Source organism: Orbicella faveolata, unplaced genomic scaffold (assembly GCF_042242905.1).
Source record: "Orbicella faveolata isolate gen_17 unplaced genomic scaffold, um_ofav_v1 contig_1, whole genome shotgun sequence".
Classification (NCBI taxonomy): domain Eukaryota; kingdom Metazoa; phylum Cnidaria; class Anthozoa; order Scleractinia; family Merulinidae; genus Orbicella; species Orbicella faveolata.
This window is the reverse complement of record NW_028301536.1, coordinates 20,437,645-20,457,329: the sequence shown is the minus strand read 5'-3', so window position 1 is coordinate 20,457,329 and position 19,685 is coordinate 20,437,645. Positions and strand designations below refer to the sequence as shown.

At 36.9% G+C, this 19,685-nt stretch overlaps 2 protein-coding genes across 5 annotated transcripts; one reads left to right on the top strand and one right to left on the bottom strand.

Moving 5' to 3' along the window:
- Positions 1-26: 26 nt before the first annotated feature.
- LOC110048622 (receptor expression-enhancing protein 1-like) lies at positions 27-10,424 on the bottom strand. Of its 4 annotated transcripts, none has more exons than XM_020754394.2 (12): positions 10,202-10,424; positions 10,056-10,128; positions 7,938-8,017; positions 7,749-7,812; positions 7,183-7,239; positions 6,569-6,682; positions 5,631-5,839; positions 4,865-4,988; positions 4,683-4,733; positions 4,341-4,388; positions 4,040-4,066; positions 27-1,506 (listed from the first exon to the last, which is right to left on the bottom strand). In XM_020754394.2, exons 1-12 carry the CDS (start codon positions 10,231-10,233, stop codon positions 1,408-1,410), a joined length of 978 nt encoding a protein of 325 aa, XP_020610053.2. In that variant the 5' UTR covers positions 10,234-10,424; the 3' UTR covers positions 27-1,407. The 4 variants fall into 4 exon arrangements, with proteins under 4 accessions (XP_020610053.2, XP_020610054.2, XP_020610055.2 ...); XM_020754396.2 differs by having other exon boundaries at positions 1,315-1,595; XM_020754395.2 differs by lacking the exon at positions 4,341-4,388.
- Positions 10,425-11,248: 824 nt separating this feature from the next.
- On the top strand, positions 11,249-19,621 carry LOC110048623 (nucleotide exchange factor SIL1-like). Its single transcript, XM_020754398.2, has 5 exons — positions 11,249-11,454; positions 14,382-14,789; positions 16,210-16,504; positions 17,144-17,470; positions 18,391-19,621. Exons 1-5 carry the CDS (start codon positions 11,415-11,417, stop codon positions 18,671-18,673), a joined length of 1,353 nt encoding a protein of 450 aa, XP_020610057.2. The 5' UTR covers positions 11,249-11,414; the 3' UTR covers positions 18,674-19,621.
- Positions 19,622-19,685: the final 64 nt, after the last annotated feature.

The window sequence follows — 19,685 nt, the reverse complement described above, 5'->3', positions numbered from 1 at the left end:
CGTTTCAATTCAGCAGCCCGACTGAATTGAATTGAAGTTGACTCTTTTATTGTACACTTTCAGTATAACTAATAAACTATGCAAACCAGCAAAAACATGACTGAGTATTTTCATTGGTTCCCTGAATATATATAAAATCCTACCATCTACGGTGTTGCCTTGTTGCTATTTGCCTCACACTAAACTTAGTGTGAACAAGAAACTGGTCAGTGAGAATGTACCCACAAAATACTATATGTAAATGACACTGTAGTCTGGACAAACATTTCGTTCTAACAGTATTTACAACCAAATAAAAATAACAAAGACATGTACACCTTGTAACTAAAAATTGAAAATGTTGTCCAGTCAGTTGAATAAGCACTAGCCTTGTAAATTCCTACTGGAGGTGCTCTGAACATTATGATTCAAACCAAATCAAAAACACATTTTGTTTAACACCCATGGCATTCTGATTAGCAAAACCATGAGTATGGTAAATGCTGCCAACAATCTCTTTGTGAAATGTAATTCACTCAGGGGAAACAAGATTGGTGATTATTTCACTGACTGCCCTACCTAGGTAACAATATTAGATCTCAAAGGTACATGTATACTACAATTTAAAATATTTTCTCCAGCATCGCACAATATTACTGACTGTGCTATGAATTTGTAACCACTGGATAAGGGTTGGAGTCACAGGAAACAAAAAGTTGAATCAGGATATAAAAGAACCAATTGGATTTTAAACTAATGAATTTTTCCAAGGTCTGTAAGTACCAAATTGCTGGAAAAGGTTTTGTTTTACTTCTGAAGTAAATGTAATATTATTTTCACCCCGTCAGTTCTTATATTCCCATAATATATAAAAAGTTCCGAATGATGGCAATTGGAAGTTTCAAGGGCACTGGGAAAAACATTTTCTTTATATGGGTGAAGGGCAAAATTTTTCAAACAATCCCAGGGGGTACTCCGTATAATGGTCTATACAGGGAGGCTCCACCCAAACCTTAAACCTTTATCAGGTTTAAGGTATATACAGGGGTACTGGAGATTTCATTTCATTTATCAGGTACTACATGAATATGACAAGAAGACTTCCTTTCTTGGTATTTAGTCACAAATACAGGCCAATTATGAAAGTATGTGAAAGGGGTACATTTTCTGCCAAAATGGTATACAAAAGGGTAAGGGGTTGGACCTTGGGGTGGAGCCTCCCAGTAGAGGAATTTGTAGAGTACCTCCCGGGACACAATCTCATCCTGAATTCACTTGAGATGACAGTTAAGAAGACAGATACTTTGAACACAACACAATCCCCTGTGCAAAAGCCTTGCAAAAAATCAACACTATTTATAATTAAAAATACTACTTAATAAACTGACAAGACAAAAGTTTAGAAAATGCAAAATTCCTTGTCACAAACTAGCATTGTTCCTCATTTAGGACATTAGGAATAACAGGAAGTGACCGCGCCTTTTTGTTCCGCTGGCTTCGTCTGGGTTGAACCCTAGTGTTGACATGCTGAAGTAATAAAAAGTAATAAGAAAAAGCAGATGAGAAGAACAAAAGATCTAGATGATCTTCCTTTGACTTCTGCTTTGTGCTCTTGTCTGAAATAAAAGAGTTATGTGTTAGCACAGTTTGGTTAGTCTTGCCCAGGACTCATTTACAAGGTTAAGCAGGCTGTACTGTATAATGCACCTTGTAAAACTGACCTATTGCTTGAATGTCTTATTAATCCAAACAATAGAGAGAGGATTGGAGTCAAACATATATTGCATTTTTTTCTTTAGTCTACTTGCTACAGAACTGGCTATGTGGATAATCCCCAAAAAATGGAATTCTAGCAAGAACAGGTCATTATTTATTATCAATGCTACAGTACGACATGGCTATTGTAATTCTTTTTGGACTTGGAAAATATTAAATCTGAAATTCCAAGAACATTTTTATCAAGTTATCAAGTTCGTTGAATAGAGTTTCAAATATTAAGAAAATATATTTTCATGTCCTTGATTATGTCTTTCATTATAACCCACCCATTAATTTTGGTGCAATTGTATTGGATACTTTATGTCATGTGAAAACTCACAGGACAGTTATCACGCAATAACCCCTGCCCGCGATGACATTTGTCCTCTGACTTTCCATTGAAAAGAAACACAGTCAGCACAAGAGTTTCAAATATTCCTTCCTCTTATTTTACATGGAAGGAAACCAAACTTGCTTTGTTGAGTCTAGCGATAGTGATATTAAATAGCTGGTTGCAAATGCTGTTCTGGAAAGTACATCAAGTTTTTGAATTTTTGATCTAAGGGGTGTTACAAGAGTTAATTTCACATGATAGCTTGTCAAGTTTTCGTCCAATCACAGTGGGAAAAAAGTTAGTTAAACCAATCAAATGTACTTGCTTGCTTATGTCAATCACACACATTCGCCATCATATCACCACCGGCTTTTTCACCACGTTTATGAGTGGTTCAATTAGTAGTAGTAGTAGACTTTATTGGAGAGGGTAACATTTGACAGTAACAAAACTGATAAACTAATGGCCCTCGAAATAAACAAAAATTAATTGACTAAATAAATTACGTCTAAATAAATAAAGACATATCAATTGTGATATGAAAATTAATGGGAGGGTTGTAAAATAAATAAACCCCTTTTTGGCTGCATTGGTATGCCAGCTGATAATGACCTTGGCTGAAGATTGTCCTCAAAATTTCACATTTGCCCTCAAAACTTCTCTTCTCAGCCAAATATTCATTTTTCAGACAATCTCTCAGCCATGGACATTATCAGCCAACACACCAGCTGCCTGAAGGGGTTTATTTACTAATTAGCAATAGAAAATAATTTTTTTGAGATATGCCAGTTTAAGTTCTCCATTGTAAAGAGCTTCCTGAAGTTACACCCTATGACAAAGCTGAATAGCTCTGGAATAAACACAGATGCTACAGAAATAACACAGAGAGGCTCTGACAAATTTTCTTCTTTAGTTGGCATTTTACCACTGAATTCATAAATCTTTGGTTTAAACACTTTACCAGTGATACTTCACCAAAGCTGACATTGCTGGTACTACAGTAGATACTACACAGTCAAGACGTTTATTGTCAAATCTCTTCACAAACTTAACTAGGAAGTTTTACAGTTCACTGATGTTTAAAGCCTGTGTGTAGCGTGTGATCTGCTTCTGAAGAGAGTCACAGAAGAAAGTTATGACAAGCTTCAACAAGAGCACAACATCAGAGTGTACTGTGAACTTGACATACTAGAGAGACTACCTTTTCACAATCACTATACATATTAAGAGTTTTCCTTTTCTCTACATGACTGATCATTTTCACTGTTTGTGAAGACTCTAACTTTTACTACCTAACAATGCTGCATGCATGGTTTGTTGAAATATTTTTTGTGATGTCAGTATCACTTTATTAGTCTTTTACATCAGCTTTGTGATTGAATAGACATTTAATGATAAAATTAACTTATTTATCAATCCTGTCTGAGTAATGGACTACTTTTTAATATTCAAATTAACGCGTCTTTTATATTTACGTGTATTTTAAGTATATTTCCTTTAGGGTTTACGAGTTATTATTCAGTCTACTAAAATAAAGTAAAATAGTGAGATTCTAAAAGTTTTGACGAAATAATGTTCAACTGATAAAAGCAATAGATATGTTTTAGAACAGAACAGTACCCATGAATAGCAATAAGCTTGATGTATAATGCGATTCCAAAAACATTCCATAAACTTGGCATAATAGACAACAGATTCTTGTATGATGATTGAAACTTGTTTTCTCTTCCTTCACCTTGGGATTCTTCTGAGGTTACATCGTTTTTACTTATTAACTAGTCTTCTTCAAGCAACTGGAGAAGTTTCCTGAAGAAAACCAGTTAAACCACCTGTAAAATCATTTTTAACCTTAGAAGGATCCCAAGAAAGAAAAAGTTTTTAATTTTTGAAACGAGAAGTTTCTGAGATACAGTTTAATATATGGAAAGTTCTGCAAAGAGGCATAAGTCAGAGTATATTTTTTCTCACCTCATACTGTCTTGGAAGAGTAGATGTCTGAAATAAAAAAGAAAAAAAAAAAATATATATACATTTGATATCATTTTGCCCAACCTCCCTGTACATGCTACACTGTATGCTAGTAACAAACACAACAATGTAAATCAAATTAATGTTTAGGTCCTATTAGGTCCTTAGCTAGAAACAGTCATAGTAATATCAGTGCAAGGCAATTAAGACGTCTGAAAATGGCAAACATTGCCACACACTGCACACACTGGACACACTGGTGCCTGGCTCAAGAAAACTCAGCAGAGACATGGCTGTGTACCTCATAAGTTCTCGTGGAGGATCCAGAATAGTATGAAGCTGATGTTGACTGTTAAATTAGTAAGAAATTAAAATTAATCTGTATTGTTAGTAATAAAAGTTTAGTATCTAAACATTACATGTATGTTTGGTTAATTCCACCTAATTTAAAAAGTATTTAATAAAAGTTAATCTTCATCAGGCTTGGATAACTATAGAAGAAAGGTAACTGATAATCTACTAGTCTCTAGTTATGTCAACTTTTGTAGGACATTATTATGCTACAGTACAAAAGTCATCAGGTTCTCTTAAAGTTTAAAGTAAAATAATGTCAATCTTAACAAAGTAACAAAACCATGTGTACCTCAAAATGGTCATAGCCTGAACCATGAACCCTTGGACGGGTTGAGGTTTTCTAAAAATAGAACAGAATCATAAACAAACAGTAAGAAAAAATAGTTGAAAAAAATTACCTTCAATGGTATACTCACAGAATGGTACACATTATAGCTGGATCTACAATGTAGCATATTAAAACAGACTTACCCCATGGGAACGCGGAAGAGTAGATGATTTATAACGGCTTGAGCCCTGTGATGTAGAAGATTGTTTGGAGACCCTGCTTTTAGATTCTTCCGGATTCTCTCTCAATTCGTCCCTTAGTTTTGCACTAAGAAGAAAATGATATTAAAAGCATTACCGTAATCATACAAGACAAAGGAAGACGGGGCAACTTACAAGTTTCAGCTTGTATATAGCACTGTACATGTCACACTGATTGGACTTGACATTAGGAAGCTTAAAGCTTTGGAAACATTGTCATGTTTTGCAGTGCCAATAAAATAGACCTTTCATCGCATTTTGGAAGCCATCTTGGTGGGTAGGCAAAAAACATCCAACGTTGTGTTTGTATGGGAACCATTATGAATAGTAAAGTTTTAGATACTAATCTAGACAAAGGATTATATTAACCAAATCTGAGGAATGAAGCTGACAGTACTAGAAAGAGTTCAATGTTTGGCTTTCCCTTTGGGTGAGTAGTAACTAATCTGAGCTGAGCTAGTCATTCTCACTAGCGCACCCACCCCCCCCCCCCCCCTCCCCAACAAAAAGTCTTTTATTGTACAAGTTTCTGTAATTGAATATTATAAAAATAATTTTCTCAAAAAAAAAAAATTCAATCAGTAGCCCATTGTGTAAGTGAAGCACAAAATCCACCACTGGCTTTTAGACACAACTTCCTTTCCACACTGCTTGGAGTTGAGCTCATTTACTACCTCAAAACTGTAGTAAGCCACCTTAAACTGCACACCTTTCTGCATCTGGATTGACAAACTCTTCTTCCTCTTCTTCCCTTTCCTCTATAAGATTGAACTCTTCAGATTCATCAATTGGTGAGTAATCATTGTCAATGGCATTCATTCCACCGTACCATGACCTGGCTTTGTGAAGTCTTGCAGGTTTATTATTTGTTGCATCTGTGCCGTAATGACGTAGCTTTTCAGCCAAAACAGTTTGCCCCTAGATTAAAATTGTGCAAAAAGCCATATAATTATGCAAACATCACTAAAAGTTGTATTTCCAGAAATGCGTGGAACTAGAAACGCAACAAACTGGAAATGCGACAAACTGTCAGCATTCAAAAACTGTGACTTATTACACTTTTTTCTGATATACAAGTCATATAGCTGTACAGAAATGGGATGATACACTACAAGGTTGACGCTAAGGGCTGGCTGTTGGCGATTACTTGGTAAAGGACAATGAACAGTTTTTAGGTTATGCAAGCACAATCATTCGATATCTGAACCATATCAAACCGTCTAAATCACTGAAAAGTTTGGAATAAATTCCTGATTACCTTGAGTATGGGTGCCACTATAACGAGTAAAGTAATGTTCTCTTTCCATGTACTGTGTATGTCATCTTGCAAATGTGAAGCTTGGTAGCCCTGCATTCAAGGCGTTGCGAAAAATTGGGGATGAAAATTTTGTACCAGGTCCCTTGCGAAAAATTGTGACCAGCTCAATGAAAATCTTAGCCAGGAGACTATTTAGCTACAACCCTGCACAACCCTGCACATAGTTTATGGTAAGATGCAGGGTTAGAACATAAGTTAAAACAAGGTGTGTGTCAAGGAACCTGATTGTCTAGCTCTTAAGTCTCGAGTGAGGCTACAAATGACTGATGGCAAAGGAGGAGCTTTGACTAAAGAGTTAGTTAAAGCCATAAACTGACTGAGATGGTTACCGTGGTTGCAGTCTTTATCATGGTGTCAGCAGCAATGGACAGGCTGTTCTTACTAACTCTCAAAAAGGTGTCATACCCACTTTCTTTAAGCTGTGCAATATAGCTGTCAATGTCCTACAAAAACAAAAATAGTAACCAATACAAACCAAACAACAACTGTAACGTCAGGTTCACGGTGACTGTTGAAAGGCTGAATTGTCACTTGCTAAACAACTTGTCACAATGAGACTAGCGTGTGTGGGACATGCTTTAATAATCGAATAAAGCCAGAGATCACAGATCACAGAGATCAGCTGTGATTGACGGTGATTTAATTGACAATAATTGAACATAAAACATCAGTTCCTGCTTGCACTCTTAATAGTCAAGGGTAGCTTAAAACTTAATTTACTTAAAAACACGTACTGTGCACGATAACTGAAACTTGAACTACTGGCGGGAATATGCCCCTAACACTATCTATATACGTCCATGTGTAAAAACTAATGACGTCATTGCTAAGCAACAAATTGGCGAATCAGAAAGAGTCAAGATTAACTCACTTAATTAGAGAAGCCTCGATATAGTGTTCATTACCACAACTGATAAAACAAAAAGAAATTTGTTTAACTTACCTTTTCATTCCGAGATAACCATGGATGTACAAATTTGCGATATAAAATGCTTGAGCCCTGAAAGAAAATCAAAGTCAGTATATGACACTTAAAGGTTACATGTACACACCTGACTCAAAACTGCTAAGGTCTACATCAGCTAAGTAGTACTGGGAAGAAATAAGCCCTCAGGAAAATGACCTTATTAATAATATTTTCTGTTCAGTATTTAATTTGCCTAAAAAATTCAAGTTTGTCAATAACACCTATTAAGCAGTTTAAACCATGTTTTTGGAAAATTATCACTGTGTAACAATAGAAATGTACAGATATACGAGCAAAAGAACACTAATTTATTGCTTTCTTTAAAAATGACATGGATGAGGTTCAATCTCAGCATTCTGTAACAACTAATATGAAATTGCAAATGTATCTCTCTTAAATTAGAGTTAGATTTCTCCCTTGCTGGGGAAAGAAATGACTTTACAAGAGACAGGTACAGTGTATTCTTATTGATAGTAATGGTATAAATAAAATGTATTGGTTAAAAGTGCAACCATATGATTGTACAAATTACATACACGTACCTTTGTAGCTGGCAACAGAAGCCAAAGCATGAACATTATCTTTATTTCATAATAGAAGGGAAACCTGAGGTGAAAAATATCGTCCATTTTAATATCATCTACAGTTTTTACTTTTAACAAGGGCTGTGAAACTCTGAATGTTTACAACTAAAATCTACTGGATGGGATACCAGGGAGTGCCAGACTTACCAAAATGCAAGTAGAAGATCAGCAAAGAGTTCTAAGGTAATAAAGAGAGCAAATACTATCCAGTACATCATCCACCTAACCTGAAAAATAAAGACAGCAGCAATTATGTCTTAAATATAACATAAACTTTGCAATAACATGCAAACTCTCAAGTCTTGAAACTCAACACTACCATCACTAATAATTGTATAATTTACAGAAATCCATATCCAATAATTATAGTGGCAGAAATCTCAACAATATCAGAAACAAAGCTGTCAATACTGTAATGAGGTTAAGAGAAGTTTGTGGTTTGGAATTTTGTTTGTTTCTTTTTTTCCCAAGGTCCACTGATTTTTGTAGTACTGCTAGCACTGGCAGTGCAAAACACAATAATATTATTATTGGCAGTTCTAAGGTTCTGAACTTTAGAGTTCATGTTTTTGAAAGGGCAGAAATGCTCAATATATTTTAAAAGAAAGTTATAAGCTTTGTAAAAATTAATTATTTTCGGCATGAAAACATGTTTTGTTGCACAAGTATTCATCATCACATTTGGATGCTTTTAGCAATTTACAGACAAAAATTTTGAAAACTACTGGTGAGTCTGTAAAAGGCACTGCTTTGCTCCAAGTAGTGGCTATAAAAGATTAAAAGATTATTATTCAACAAAAAGCTGCAATACTTGCAATTGCTACCAATCCAAATGGCAAACAAGAACAGTTTAACACATCCAATACTCTAACTGTATGTACATAATCAAGGACAGAGCAGGCTAGGAATGTGTGCCATTGATCATTTGTTTACTCAGTAGACCTGTATTATTCGTATTCACATGGCTGACTTTCTTTGTCATCAAATTATGCAGATCAAGGTCCTTCTCATTTGGCAAAGATAAAATGCAAAATAACATAGCAATATAGTTTACTCAAAAAAATGTTTCATGCACAAAGTCCCCTATTTTTTCTAGTGGTACAATGAGTAACACTACCACAGAGGATTAGTGGTGATATGACATAACAGGAACAGCAGTTGTGAAATGCAAATTTGTTAAGTACACAAGCAGAGAATCATTCCGGTTGAGTCATGCAGTTTGCAGAAATAAAGAAAACAATGTGCCTGATCTTGAAATGCTTGGAATCTATTCCAAATTTAACCTAGTCGGAAAATGGCTTCAGAAACACATTTAATTTAACTGTTCAAACAGAATCATTTTAAAACATTATTTACGAAGAAAAGAAAAAGTGTTAAAATAAAAATTTGGGAAACTGATGAAATCGGTCAATGAAAATACCTGTTTCTGCTGGTACTTAATTTTTATAGTTAACCTCAAGTCTCTTGGATTTCTGGCAGAAAATCAAGTCTCTATCATATTTAAAGCCAGTATTTGGCTGTTTTATGGAAATCAAAGGAACAGACTGAAGCAAATATTCTGCACGTTCGGACAGAAAACTCTATAACGGAGGAAATTTAATTAAATGCACTACGTGTAAGTGAAAAAGACAGGTCTGCAAATATATCATGTAAGCCTTGGCAGAAAATATTCATGTCGCCTCATCATAACCAGAGAATGAAATCCACTTTTCAGGGTACGCTAAAATGTGGATAAACTCAAAAAAACGTTCCCTTTAGCTTGCAAGTAAGCCTACATATAGGCTTAAACTTGTGTAAAATCTGAAAATTTCAGTGACTGTATCGACCAAGCTTAAATCTGCTTGCAATTATTTATATTTGCATCATAAACGAATACGTTCTTTTCGCCAAAACAACAGCAAACGAAAAGGTCTAGGTTGACGATAATTATATCTTGTATTAAAATCAAAATATTAACTGCGTCGAAGGTGAACTAATTTGCCGATTCGAGAACCGTGAAAATGAAGAGCAACAGCACCAACTACTAGCTTTCATGTTTGATAAGCTGTTATTATCCTCGATTATAAGTAACACTTCGATAATTAGAAGCTGCAACCTAATCTTCAACTAACCTAGTTAAGACTCAGATAAAAACATAATCTTGTTTTCACAGCACTTTCTAACAAAATCACCGAGATCGTGTGAGCAGTGTGAGGAGCTAGCATAGAGTAAAATTAAATATGGCGATGTGTGTGCAAAACATGAAACAAAATCGATATTTCTTACATATTCTCTGACATTCTTCGTCTTTATAGCTTTGTATGAAGAATACGCTGGATAAAGAGTCCCAAACACGAGCCTGTGTGAAAGGAATAAAACGAAATGTCATTTATTTGAAAGAAGAGAAGGTCGAAAAACGCGCCAATACTTACATGATAACTCGCGACGCCACGTACGAAACCATATCTGGAGCAAAATGTTCGCTGTTCCTTCGACTGAAAAATTTGAAACTTCGTTCAGGTCATACTGTTTAATACAGTAAGTTATAGATCTGCCATCCCACGGCAATAAAATCCAGAAAAATCGATTGGGTAGGGATGTGGGGTGCAGTTCTTTCTGTTTCCGTTGCTTGTTGTTTTTGAGCTGCTACTACAGTAGCAGTGGTCAGCGGAGTAAAAACTTGATGATGACGTCTCATGACGTAGTCACGTAACAGGAAGTGAGGAAGGAAGTCACAGTTCTTGATTCATTTTCATTATTATTTATTCATGTACATGCATTTATACATGCATTTAACTTATACTTTACTTGTAGACTTGTCAATAACGTTTAGTCAACATCGAATCACGGTTATTGAAAAAACCAAGAGAAAATGAATTTTCTCTTGAAAAAAGACATAATTATAATGAACTGGTTAACAAATAGTCAACCCTAAGCTGTCCTGTTCTGTCATGTCGTCTCTGGGAACAAGATGAGGGAAAGTAGGTCAAATTAATGTGGGTATCTTGACATTTAACAAAAGTGTCAAAAGTCAAACGAACAGCTAGATCCATATAATCATTTCCAAGGATTTTGGAGTTATTCTGTGCAGAAGAGTTGGCATTATGGGGACGGAATTGTCTAAATGCGCCAATAATGCACCAATCTGGAGACATAATTTCCTAAGTTAAAACTATTTATGCATATTAATTATATGGCAAAAAGTAGTCTTGAGGTAGATCCAAGCGTTCTGATCAGTTCTTTCTTGGTCGATATTTTTAAGGGTTATTTTCTCAACAATATAAATAAATTATAAGATAAATAATACTAAGAAGTATGCAGAGATTTATATGAATGTTGAAGGAAAGACAACGTGTATGGCTGAAATAAGAATATTACTTCTTTTCATTGTTGCAAACTTGCAATGCTGGCATTTTATCTGTCACTGTGAAATCCGCCAATAACATGATTCCAAGTCTTTGGCGCGCTGCGTGAATTTCATCATTGACGTCCGGTCAGCGGTTATTCATATACGTGGCTTTCAGCTGAGTTTTCGTGTACAAAATGACAAAATACAAAGCGAGTTTTCTCGGTAAAAAGTGTATTCCCGTATCCATTTGTAATCCAGACACCTTAAAAGAAGACAAAAAAGTCTGAAGAATTGAAATGTTTCAGTATTTGGTGTTCCTAGTGTTGGTGGCATCGGGTAAGTTTAGTCATGAAGGGGTTCATGCGATAGACCATGAAAAGAACGTTCTCGTTCCACGATGTAAGGAGATCTATATTACGATTTAAGAAAGTGACTTCAGAGTTTCTCAGTTATTAAACAAGGGTACTTTATAATTAAGGGCAAGGATAAATGTACACAAGTTAATTTTCAGAGGTACTTCTTAGTTTAGCTTGGGGAAATCTCTGATCTAATGTGACCGAGATGTCGACTTATTTCTGTACAAGATTGACTAGTAAGCCATTTAATTAAACGTTGTGAACAAAAGAAAGGTGGACATTTCTGTTTTCCTGATGAAGCTCGAGAACTCTAAGTTCCCTGGAAAGTGGGTAATCACATTCCAGGTCATTTCATACATTTGTGTGTGAAATGCTGGAAAGAGTACAGACAGTGTATGTCATCCTTACACTCCTTACTTGATCTCAAGGTTCCTATTGATAGGATTGTCAGGTGGAGCAAATACACTGGAAGTTCTCATAAGTGGACACCTTCGGGATGTGAAAAAGGTGTCCGTAACTGGAGCTGGCCGCTTATGAGAATGGTTCTCGTAAGCGGCCACTAGAGTTGGAAGGTGTATATGGCAGGTTACAGGAGCTTGCTCAGCTAACAATAAGCATTGATAATGCAAAAAATACCACCATTTCAAATGATCTTGTTTGGTTTTTGAGAATGGCAATAACTGTATACAGATAACCACTGTACTATGCGATATACAGATTCTAACTGCAATACTAGTTGATTGATTAAAATAAGAATCCAAGGCTAATGGGATTTCTTTTTTGAGTGTCTGCTCACAGGAGCTTAAGGTTACAGTATACCTTCGGGTCAGCAATTTTCTTCAAATTTGGATTTTTGGGTCAAAATAGTGGTCGAAGAATAATCTCTAATTTCTGAAAAAAAATTTGAAAAAGGCTAAATATTGGCGGAGAAATGGCGGTTTTACGTTTTCACCGGAAGTAAAAGTTTACCTCTTGATTGACAGCCCTATAGCGCGTATGCAATCAACCGAAACGATTTTCGCGGGAATTACCTATATGGATGTCACGAATTGACTACTCAGTTGATCAGCATTGTTGTTCTGACTACCCAGCATCTTTGGTATTAGGCATGTCTCTATTAAGTTATAAGTAAACATAGATCACGTTTAAACCATGGACTAGTTTGAAAAAGCGAAAACAGCGAAGAACGAATGAAAATACATCAATGAATGTAGAAGCGAAAGTTCGCCACGTGGATGAAGCTATAGTTATCGTATAAGGCGGGCAAATATTCGTGGTAAGAGAAAAGAAAGGTTTTGTAAAAATTTCGGAACTTGACAGCAATAACAGGGATGCTGACAGAGACTCTTCTGATGAGTCAGATATCGACGAATCGTCGGACTCATTGAGACCATTTGAAATATTATCCATGCACAGCTGCCCACACACAGTTGCTCTCCGCCCTTTCTTTTGTTTGTTTCCTTCGCTCAGCCACTCTAGCGTTCGTATCCTTTTTAGTCTTCTCCATTTTGCCAGACCAGCTTCAAGAAAAACCGAGCTACAGAAAAATTATCTCTCTACCTTCGGTTCCTTGAGCGCATTGCGAAACACGAGAGTTTTTTAGAGATTCGCGCGTAAATTTCACCAGGAGGTTAACGGTAGTAAACTTTCCCTGCACTGATTGGCTTAGTTATCTGAGAACCCAGGTGAAGGCGTTTGTGGGCGGAGTTTGTTTACACAGCAGAAAATGTTTCTTAGCGCTGTTTTCTCGAATAAATTTTTTCACTTGAAGCAGACACTTTAAAGAGTTATAACTCAAAGGGAATTTGTTCAATTGCTCTTAAATTTGGACAGTGGCTAGTTTAACATATAAACTACAAAAGCGTGTCTGGGAATTGTTAATTTCGAAATACTTTTTCTTCGAGAGCAATTTTTGTACGATCACTCCACATTTTTTTAATCCTATTTCGAAAATGTTCTGTAACTTTTTACTGCAATTGAATATGCCAAAACGCAGACACGTTTTTTAAGCGCTTTGGGCCCTGAAACCGAGGAAAAAATTAAATTGGCGAAAAACGAAATTCGCTTTGACTTGTAGCTTTCGAAAGGTGATTCAGGCGCTCGCATTTAGTGGTCGTGAAAAATTTGACAATTCATTTTCTTTCAAAATTCTTGGTATAGTTTGATAGCCAGCCCCATAAGCTTTAATTTGATATAGGGGTTTAGGTATCTACAGCTTAAACTGCACGCGCTACATCGCTTGCGCGTGAGACACCCCTGAAGGTACACTGTAACCTTAAGAACAAAGGAAAAGTCTACATCAGAACCCCTCAAAGTGTCCACGGCTGCTTACAGAAATGTCTGCTTATGGAAACAAATAAATATAGAGTTTGTGTGGAAGTTCAAACAGAATTTTGAGAAGCCGGTTATACACTAGAGCTGTCCACTTATGAGAGTGTCTGTTAAGAGAGCTTACACTGTATATATATTTTTCTTGTGCCTTATCAAATACCATAACGAAACTTTTTTGTGTTTTAGGTGTAGAACAGCTTATATTAAAATCTGCCATTCAAAGCATCTCTTAAACAGGCTTTAATTTTATTTAACATCAAAGGACTTTATTTGAAAACCACCAGTATTTACCTATACAAAGAGGCTTGGGTACGAAATTGTTCTTATTGTCTCGTACCCACTCTCTACTTGTTCTTTGAGAGCAATGACGGTGATGAAGCAAGAAAATAGGAGGAATGCTTATATCTGGGGGGCTTGTGACTGGAATAGTTTTTTTTTCTTTGCATGTAGATGGTCCTTAGTATTAGTGGGGGACCTGTAAACAGGAGTCCTTGCAGTCAGAATTTTACTGTATGAGTTCAACAATTTTCGTGTAATTAAATTGTATATGGTAAGAAGTTTTTTTCTTGTCTTCAGGTTTAGGAAATCAACGAAAAGGACTTGTTCTGGTAGAAACCAATGATGATGTCAAGGACAATGATGTGAAAGTGACTGCAAATGCTGAACAAATAGATGAAGAAGACTTAGAGGTATTTCAACCGACATCTGATTGGCAAGCAATCCGACCAGGTCAGGGGATTCCAGCTGGACTTCATGTGCGCATGAACTTACAGACCGGCAAAAAAGAAGCCAAGCTTATGGATGGAGATGATGGAAGTAAATACAAGATTGACAAAGACTCTAAGCAAAAGTTTATTAATATTGACAAAAATTTTATATCTAAGCAGCATCTTAAAGAAGCATTGAAGGATTTTAGGGATAAATTTCAAGATGAAAGTCCTGATGGAGAGAATTCTGAACAAACCCAGAGCCAGTTGGATCCAAGTGAGTATATCTGTAATAAACGACGGACGAAGGCTAAAACTACGAAGGCACTTTATTAAAACTGGATACGAAACGGATAATCGTGGCTTTTTTACTCCTGGGCTACCGCACCTAGCTTGGTAACCATCACTTGGCACTAGGTACCAGTCCTACACATCCTACATGTACATACAAGTAAAGTCGATAGAAACTACATCTACCTATAAATGTTCTTAGCATACTTTTTTGGCATTTTATTTTGCTAGTTATTTCTCTATAGTTTGGTTTTAGTTACTGAGACAAGATCTCTTATCATGAGATTATCCTTAATCTTCTGACCTGTTGTTTTGACAAGTGGATAATATTGCCAGGGGATGTATATATCAATACCTTTTGGAAATATAGGGTAACATAAGGTGTCATTGCATATTGTTAACAAAAAAAAAATTCTTATATTACTATATACTAAGCTATTTCTATGCTTTAGAACCATTTGATCAATGACAGCACTGGTCATTGTGTTGTGTATGAAGTTAGTAGAATATCTAGAACAGTTTTGAACTGAGTGTTGTGAAGCCAAAACCAAACCAGTTACATGTACTTACCAATATTATTACACTACTCAGCAAATCTCAAACTGTACTTAAAACCAACACCAAAACCAAAGGGTCTTGATAGCACAAGTATTGTAAATATTTTTAAAAACACAACAACGCTTTTCAGTTTTCGGAACATGTTTTGATGTTTCAAACATCATCATCAGCCATTATGAATAAATAAGTTTGCATTTTACGTTAATTTAAATTTATAAAGGTTCATTGTATAGGCTGTTACATATATAATAACGATCTTTCTGTAAACCTTGTATATTCATTATGGCTGATGATGATGTTTGAAACATCGAAACATGTTCCGAAAACTGAAAAGCGTTGATGTGTTTTTAAAAATATTAACACCAAAACCATAGTAATTGCCTGATTACTTTTGATACTCAATTGAAAACTGTTCCATAAGCAATGTAATAGCTAACAGTAATATATATAATTGCTGTTATTGGACTTGGTGAAGTACATTTCTGAGTATGGCACTGTACAGTTGCGAATGGATGAGTGATTTCAAAATTGTCAAAGTGTGTAGTCAGTATATGATGGATTTGAAATTACAAAAAAAGATTTCCCTCTAAATTGCACAACACAAAGTGCAGTTGTTAATAAATCTTATTGACAACAAAAATTAATATCAAGGTCCAGGTAAGACTGTGAGAACCTTTGTTTAGTGAGTGGTATATGTCATCAATTTTATAACAGCAGGAAAACAGCAAGGAAGATCCAATTTGAGTGCTTATTAAAATTATGAATGTTGTTATTGACTGATACAATTAACAAATAACTTGTGGTAACAAATGGTACCAGCCACATCTAATATCTCTCCATTTTTCCAGGTAAAAAGTATAGATCTATAGACGAAATCCGAAAGGAGTTAGAAGGAGTAGATCTTTTCCTCAAAAAGGATATTGAAATACTCATGAAACATGTGGATACCCTAAATAGCTCAGGTTCCACTCTAACCGAGAAGGAGCATGCTTTAGATGAGCTCGAGTACTATGTGCATCAGATAGATAATGCACGAGATTTGGACACCATTGGTGGATTGTCACTGGTGATAAAGCTTATGAACTCCTCAGAGGAAGGCCTCAGAATAAGGGCATGTTATGTGCTGGGATCAGCAGTACAGAGGTGATTTTAATACAGTTGAACCTATCTACAAGGGCCACCTTGGGGACAGATAAAATGGGTCATTACAGAGAGGCAGCCATTGTAGGGAGGTGGCCATTAATGGAGATTCACCTTTAATTTGTTGTTATCAAGTGTTAATCAAGGTTGCAGTTCCTAAGAAGATGCCAATAGTTCATCCTGATATATGTTTGTTTGTCATTGGTACGTTGAGTTTCAGTACATGGTGACTTAATAGTTATTGTGCAGGACTGTAGAATGTGCAATCTGGGTTCAAGCCCTGGCCAGGGTTATTGCATTAGGTTTTTTGACAAGACGCTTTACTCTCACAGAACCTCTGTCCACCCAGATGCTGGACAGAATACTAACCCTGTGGTTACCACAGTAGCATCCCATTTGGGGAGAGTAGAATTGGTCCTAGTTGCCTCAGTCAATTGCATGCCATGATGTTGGGTTTGAAGAAAGACTTACCCTCTCAGTGTTGTATTAGTACAAAAAAAGTGTAAAATGTAGCCATTTCTTTTGTAGTGCTACTTCTTATTAATTTTTAGTAGATTGTCATTTCTGTGTCAAGCACGTAAAGTTTTTTTGGTTTTGTTTATTTATTATCAATTTTCTTTCTCTTGCTCTTGCCTAAAATAGCAATCCAGAAGTCCAACAGGCAGCCCTAAAGCAAGGAGCATTACCATTACTTCTTCGGCTGCTGTCGCAACATGAGTCCATGGCAGTCAGGAAGAAAGCAATGTATGGACTGTCTTCCCTTATCAGGCTCTTTCTGAATGGACAGCGAGAATTTCTCAAACTTAATGGGCTTGAAATGTTTGTGAAGCTCTTTGAAGAAGGTGGGAGTGGCCCACTAGTTGTCAAAGTAATCACACTTATGACAGATTTGCTGACAGAACAAATTGAACATGTTACAACCCTGCTGAAAAAACAGGGAGAGGATGTGTCTGGAGATATCTCTGGAAGGTACAGTAAATTCTACTCTAAGGCGAAGAACTTGCTGAAGGGGAATAACTATTCAATTGTTATGCCTCGTAGTGCCCTTGCGGTGCTCCAAATTGAGTCACGCAGAGCTGCAATGTTTAAAATTGTCCTCAAATTTAACCCGAAGAGAACCTCGAAATATAGTTTACAAGGGAAGAAAAATGTCAAAGACGTATAAATAGTAAACCAATAGCTTACGGCTACGTGGCTACGCGGCTAAGAGAGTGCGCAACGACGTGGCTATGTGGACATGTTACGGCGCGGCCATGTTGCGGCCAAACGTACGTGGTAATAGGGCGCGGTCACGTGACCATGTAATAACGTACGTAGCAATGCGGCGCGGCCACGCGGCCATGCGGTTTACGTACGGGGCTAGCTAGGCGGCTATGACTTCATGGAAAAGATGCGCGGCTATGCGGTTAACATAGAGACAACCCCGCAACGCGCACGGCTTTGTTGGACTTCAGTGGAACGTGGCTACGTGCTCAACGTGGCTTAGCAGCTACGTGAGTGCGTGGCAACGGTGCTGTGAGGCCTCATGGTTAAATTTGCGTGGTTTCACTTTTGATACGTAGTTAATTTGAAAAAAAAATACTACCTTGTAGCAATATATCAACTCAAATATTGGTAGTAAAGGGTAGGTAGGAATCGCTTGGACGGCCAATTGTAATACTTCTTACAAATTTGGCTCGTAGCCACCATTCTATAGATTAGAAGTAGGACAGATGTGCACAGCCTCTGTGCATGTTGAAAGTATCGAAATTTTCAGTTCTCATGAAATAAGCAAAATCCATGCAGGTTGCTAGACGCTTTTCTTTCTTCCCCTGCAACCAAGGAAAAAATCTCTTCCACCCTGTATAAACACCTTACACCTTAACCAACAACTGTATTTCTGTTTACAGGGTCCCTCTGTTGAAAACCATGGTCGAAAAGGGCTGGTGCCAACTCATACCCGCTCTCCTGCACACCACTGAGAATGACACGAGAGAGAAAGTATTAGAAGCATTGCACGTGATGGTAGCTGGCTGTAAGACTGAATTTAAAAAACCTCACGTGCAGGACAGTTTAAATAAACTCAAACTGGAGTGGCTCAAGGACGCGAATGCTCCAGATGTTCACGATGAGTCAGAATATGCCGGGATTTTGATGCAGCTTGTTACGGACCTCATGAGCAAGTTAACATGACGAGGATATGCTTATGCGAAAGACAATGAATCAGCATATGAGACAAATCTCTCCCGTCAAATATCGGCTCTGAAAGAGACTTCAGATACTGCGATCTCACAGCAACTTTGTACGTTTGTGAAGTTGCGTCCGATTTTGTCCGACGGGATTGCCTCAGTGACCCTCTTCGCGTTGCGTTCTTTAGCAAAGAAGTCACTTTACTCTCATAATGCCTCCCTTTGCTTAGGGCTTGGTTATTCAAAGTAGGAAAGGCCGAGATATACGGGGAAGCATTTCTGCTACTCGTGTCGGAACTATGTCGCACCAGCTTGTTACATCGCAATTTAAAAGTGTTGAACTATATGTACTTCATGTAACGTGTTGCTGCAACTGGTTGTATACTTAAAATCACTTTTAAAATTACAATGCAGCATTGCGGTGCGCTAAGTTGCTACAAAATGCTGCCCTATTATTTGGCCTTAGAGATAATCCAGACGTCGACTCGCGATCTGTATTATTATTTTTTTGTCATCAACAACTAATTTCTTTTTATAGGACTAACGCTTTTACCTTGGCTATGACCTAAAATAACAGTAAAGTTGGTTTGCTTTGAATCAAAACTTATTGTGACCTAATGCGGTCCGCCTCTTCATAAGCCTATGGAAACGGCTGAAATCCCCCCCCCCCCACCCCCATCCCACTCCCCCCACACACTATGTTTATGCAAGCTAGAAAAAAATTCATTTATTTATTGATGACGAAATCCATTTTCAAATGTACGAATAAGGTGGGCTTAATCTGGAATTACAAATTGTACTTGGACATAGAGCAGGACATACAGCCTGCGAGCAGGCTCTTCCCGGGGAAAGAAGGAAAGTTGCTATGCGAAGAGCCTGCGAACAGGTTTATATAAGACAGATGGATTTGATGTCTTTTTAAATTAAAAAAGATAAAGCCGTTGGTGACGAATGAACAGTTGAATTGTTGACTGATCTTTTTGTGGGACACGCACATTGAAATGGAAGTTTACTCG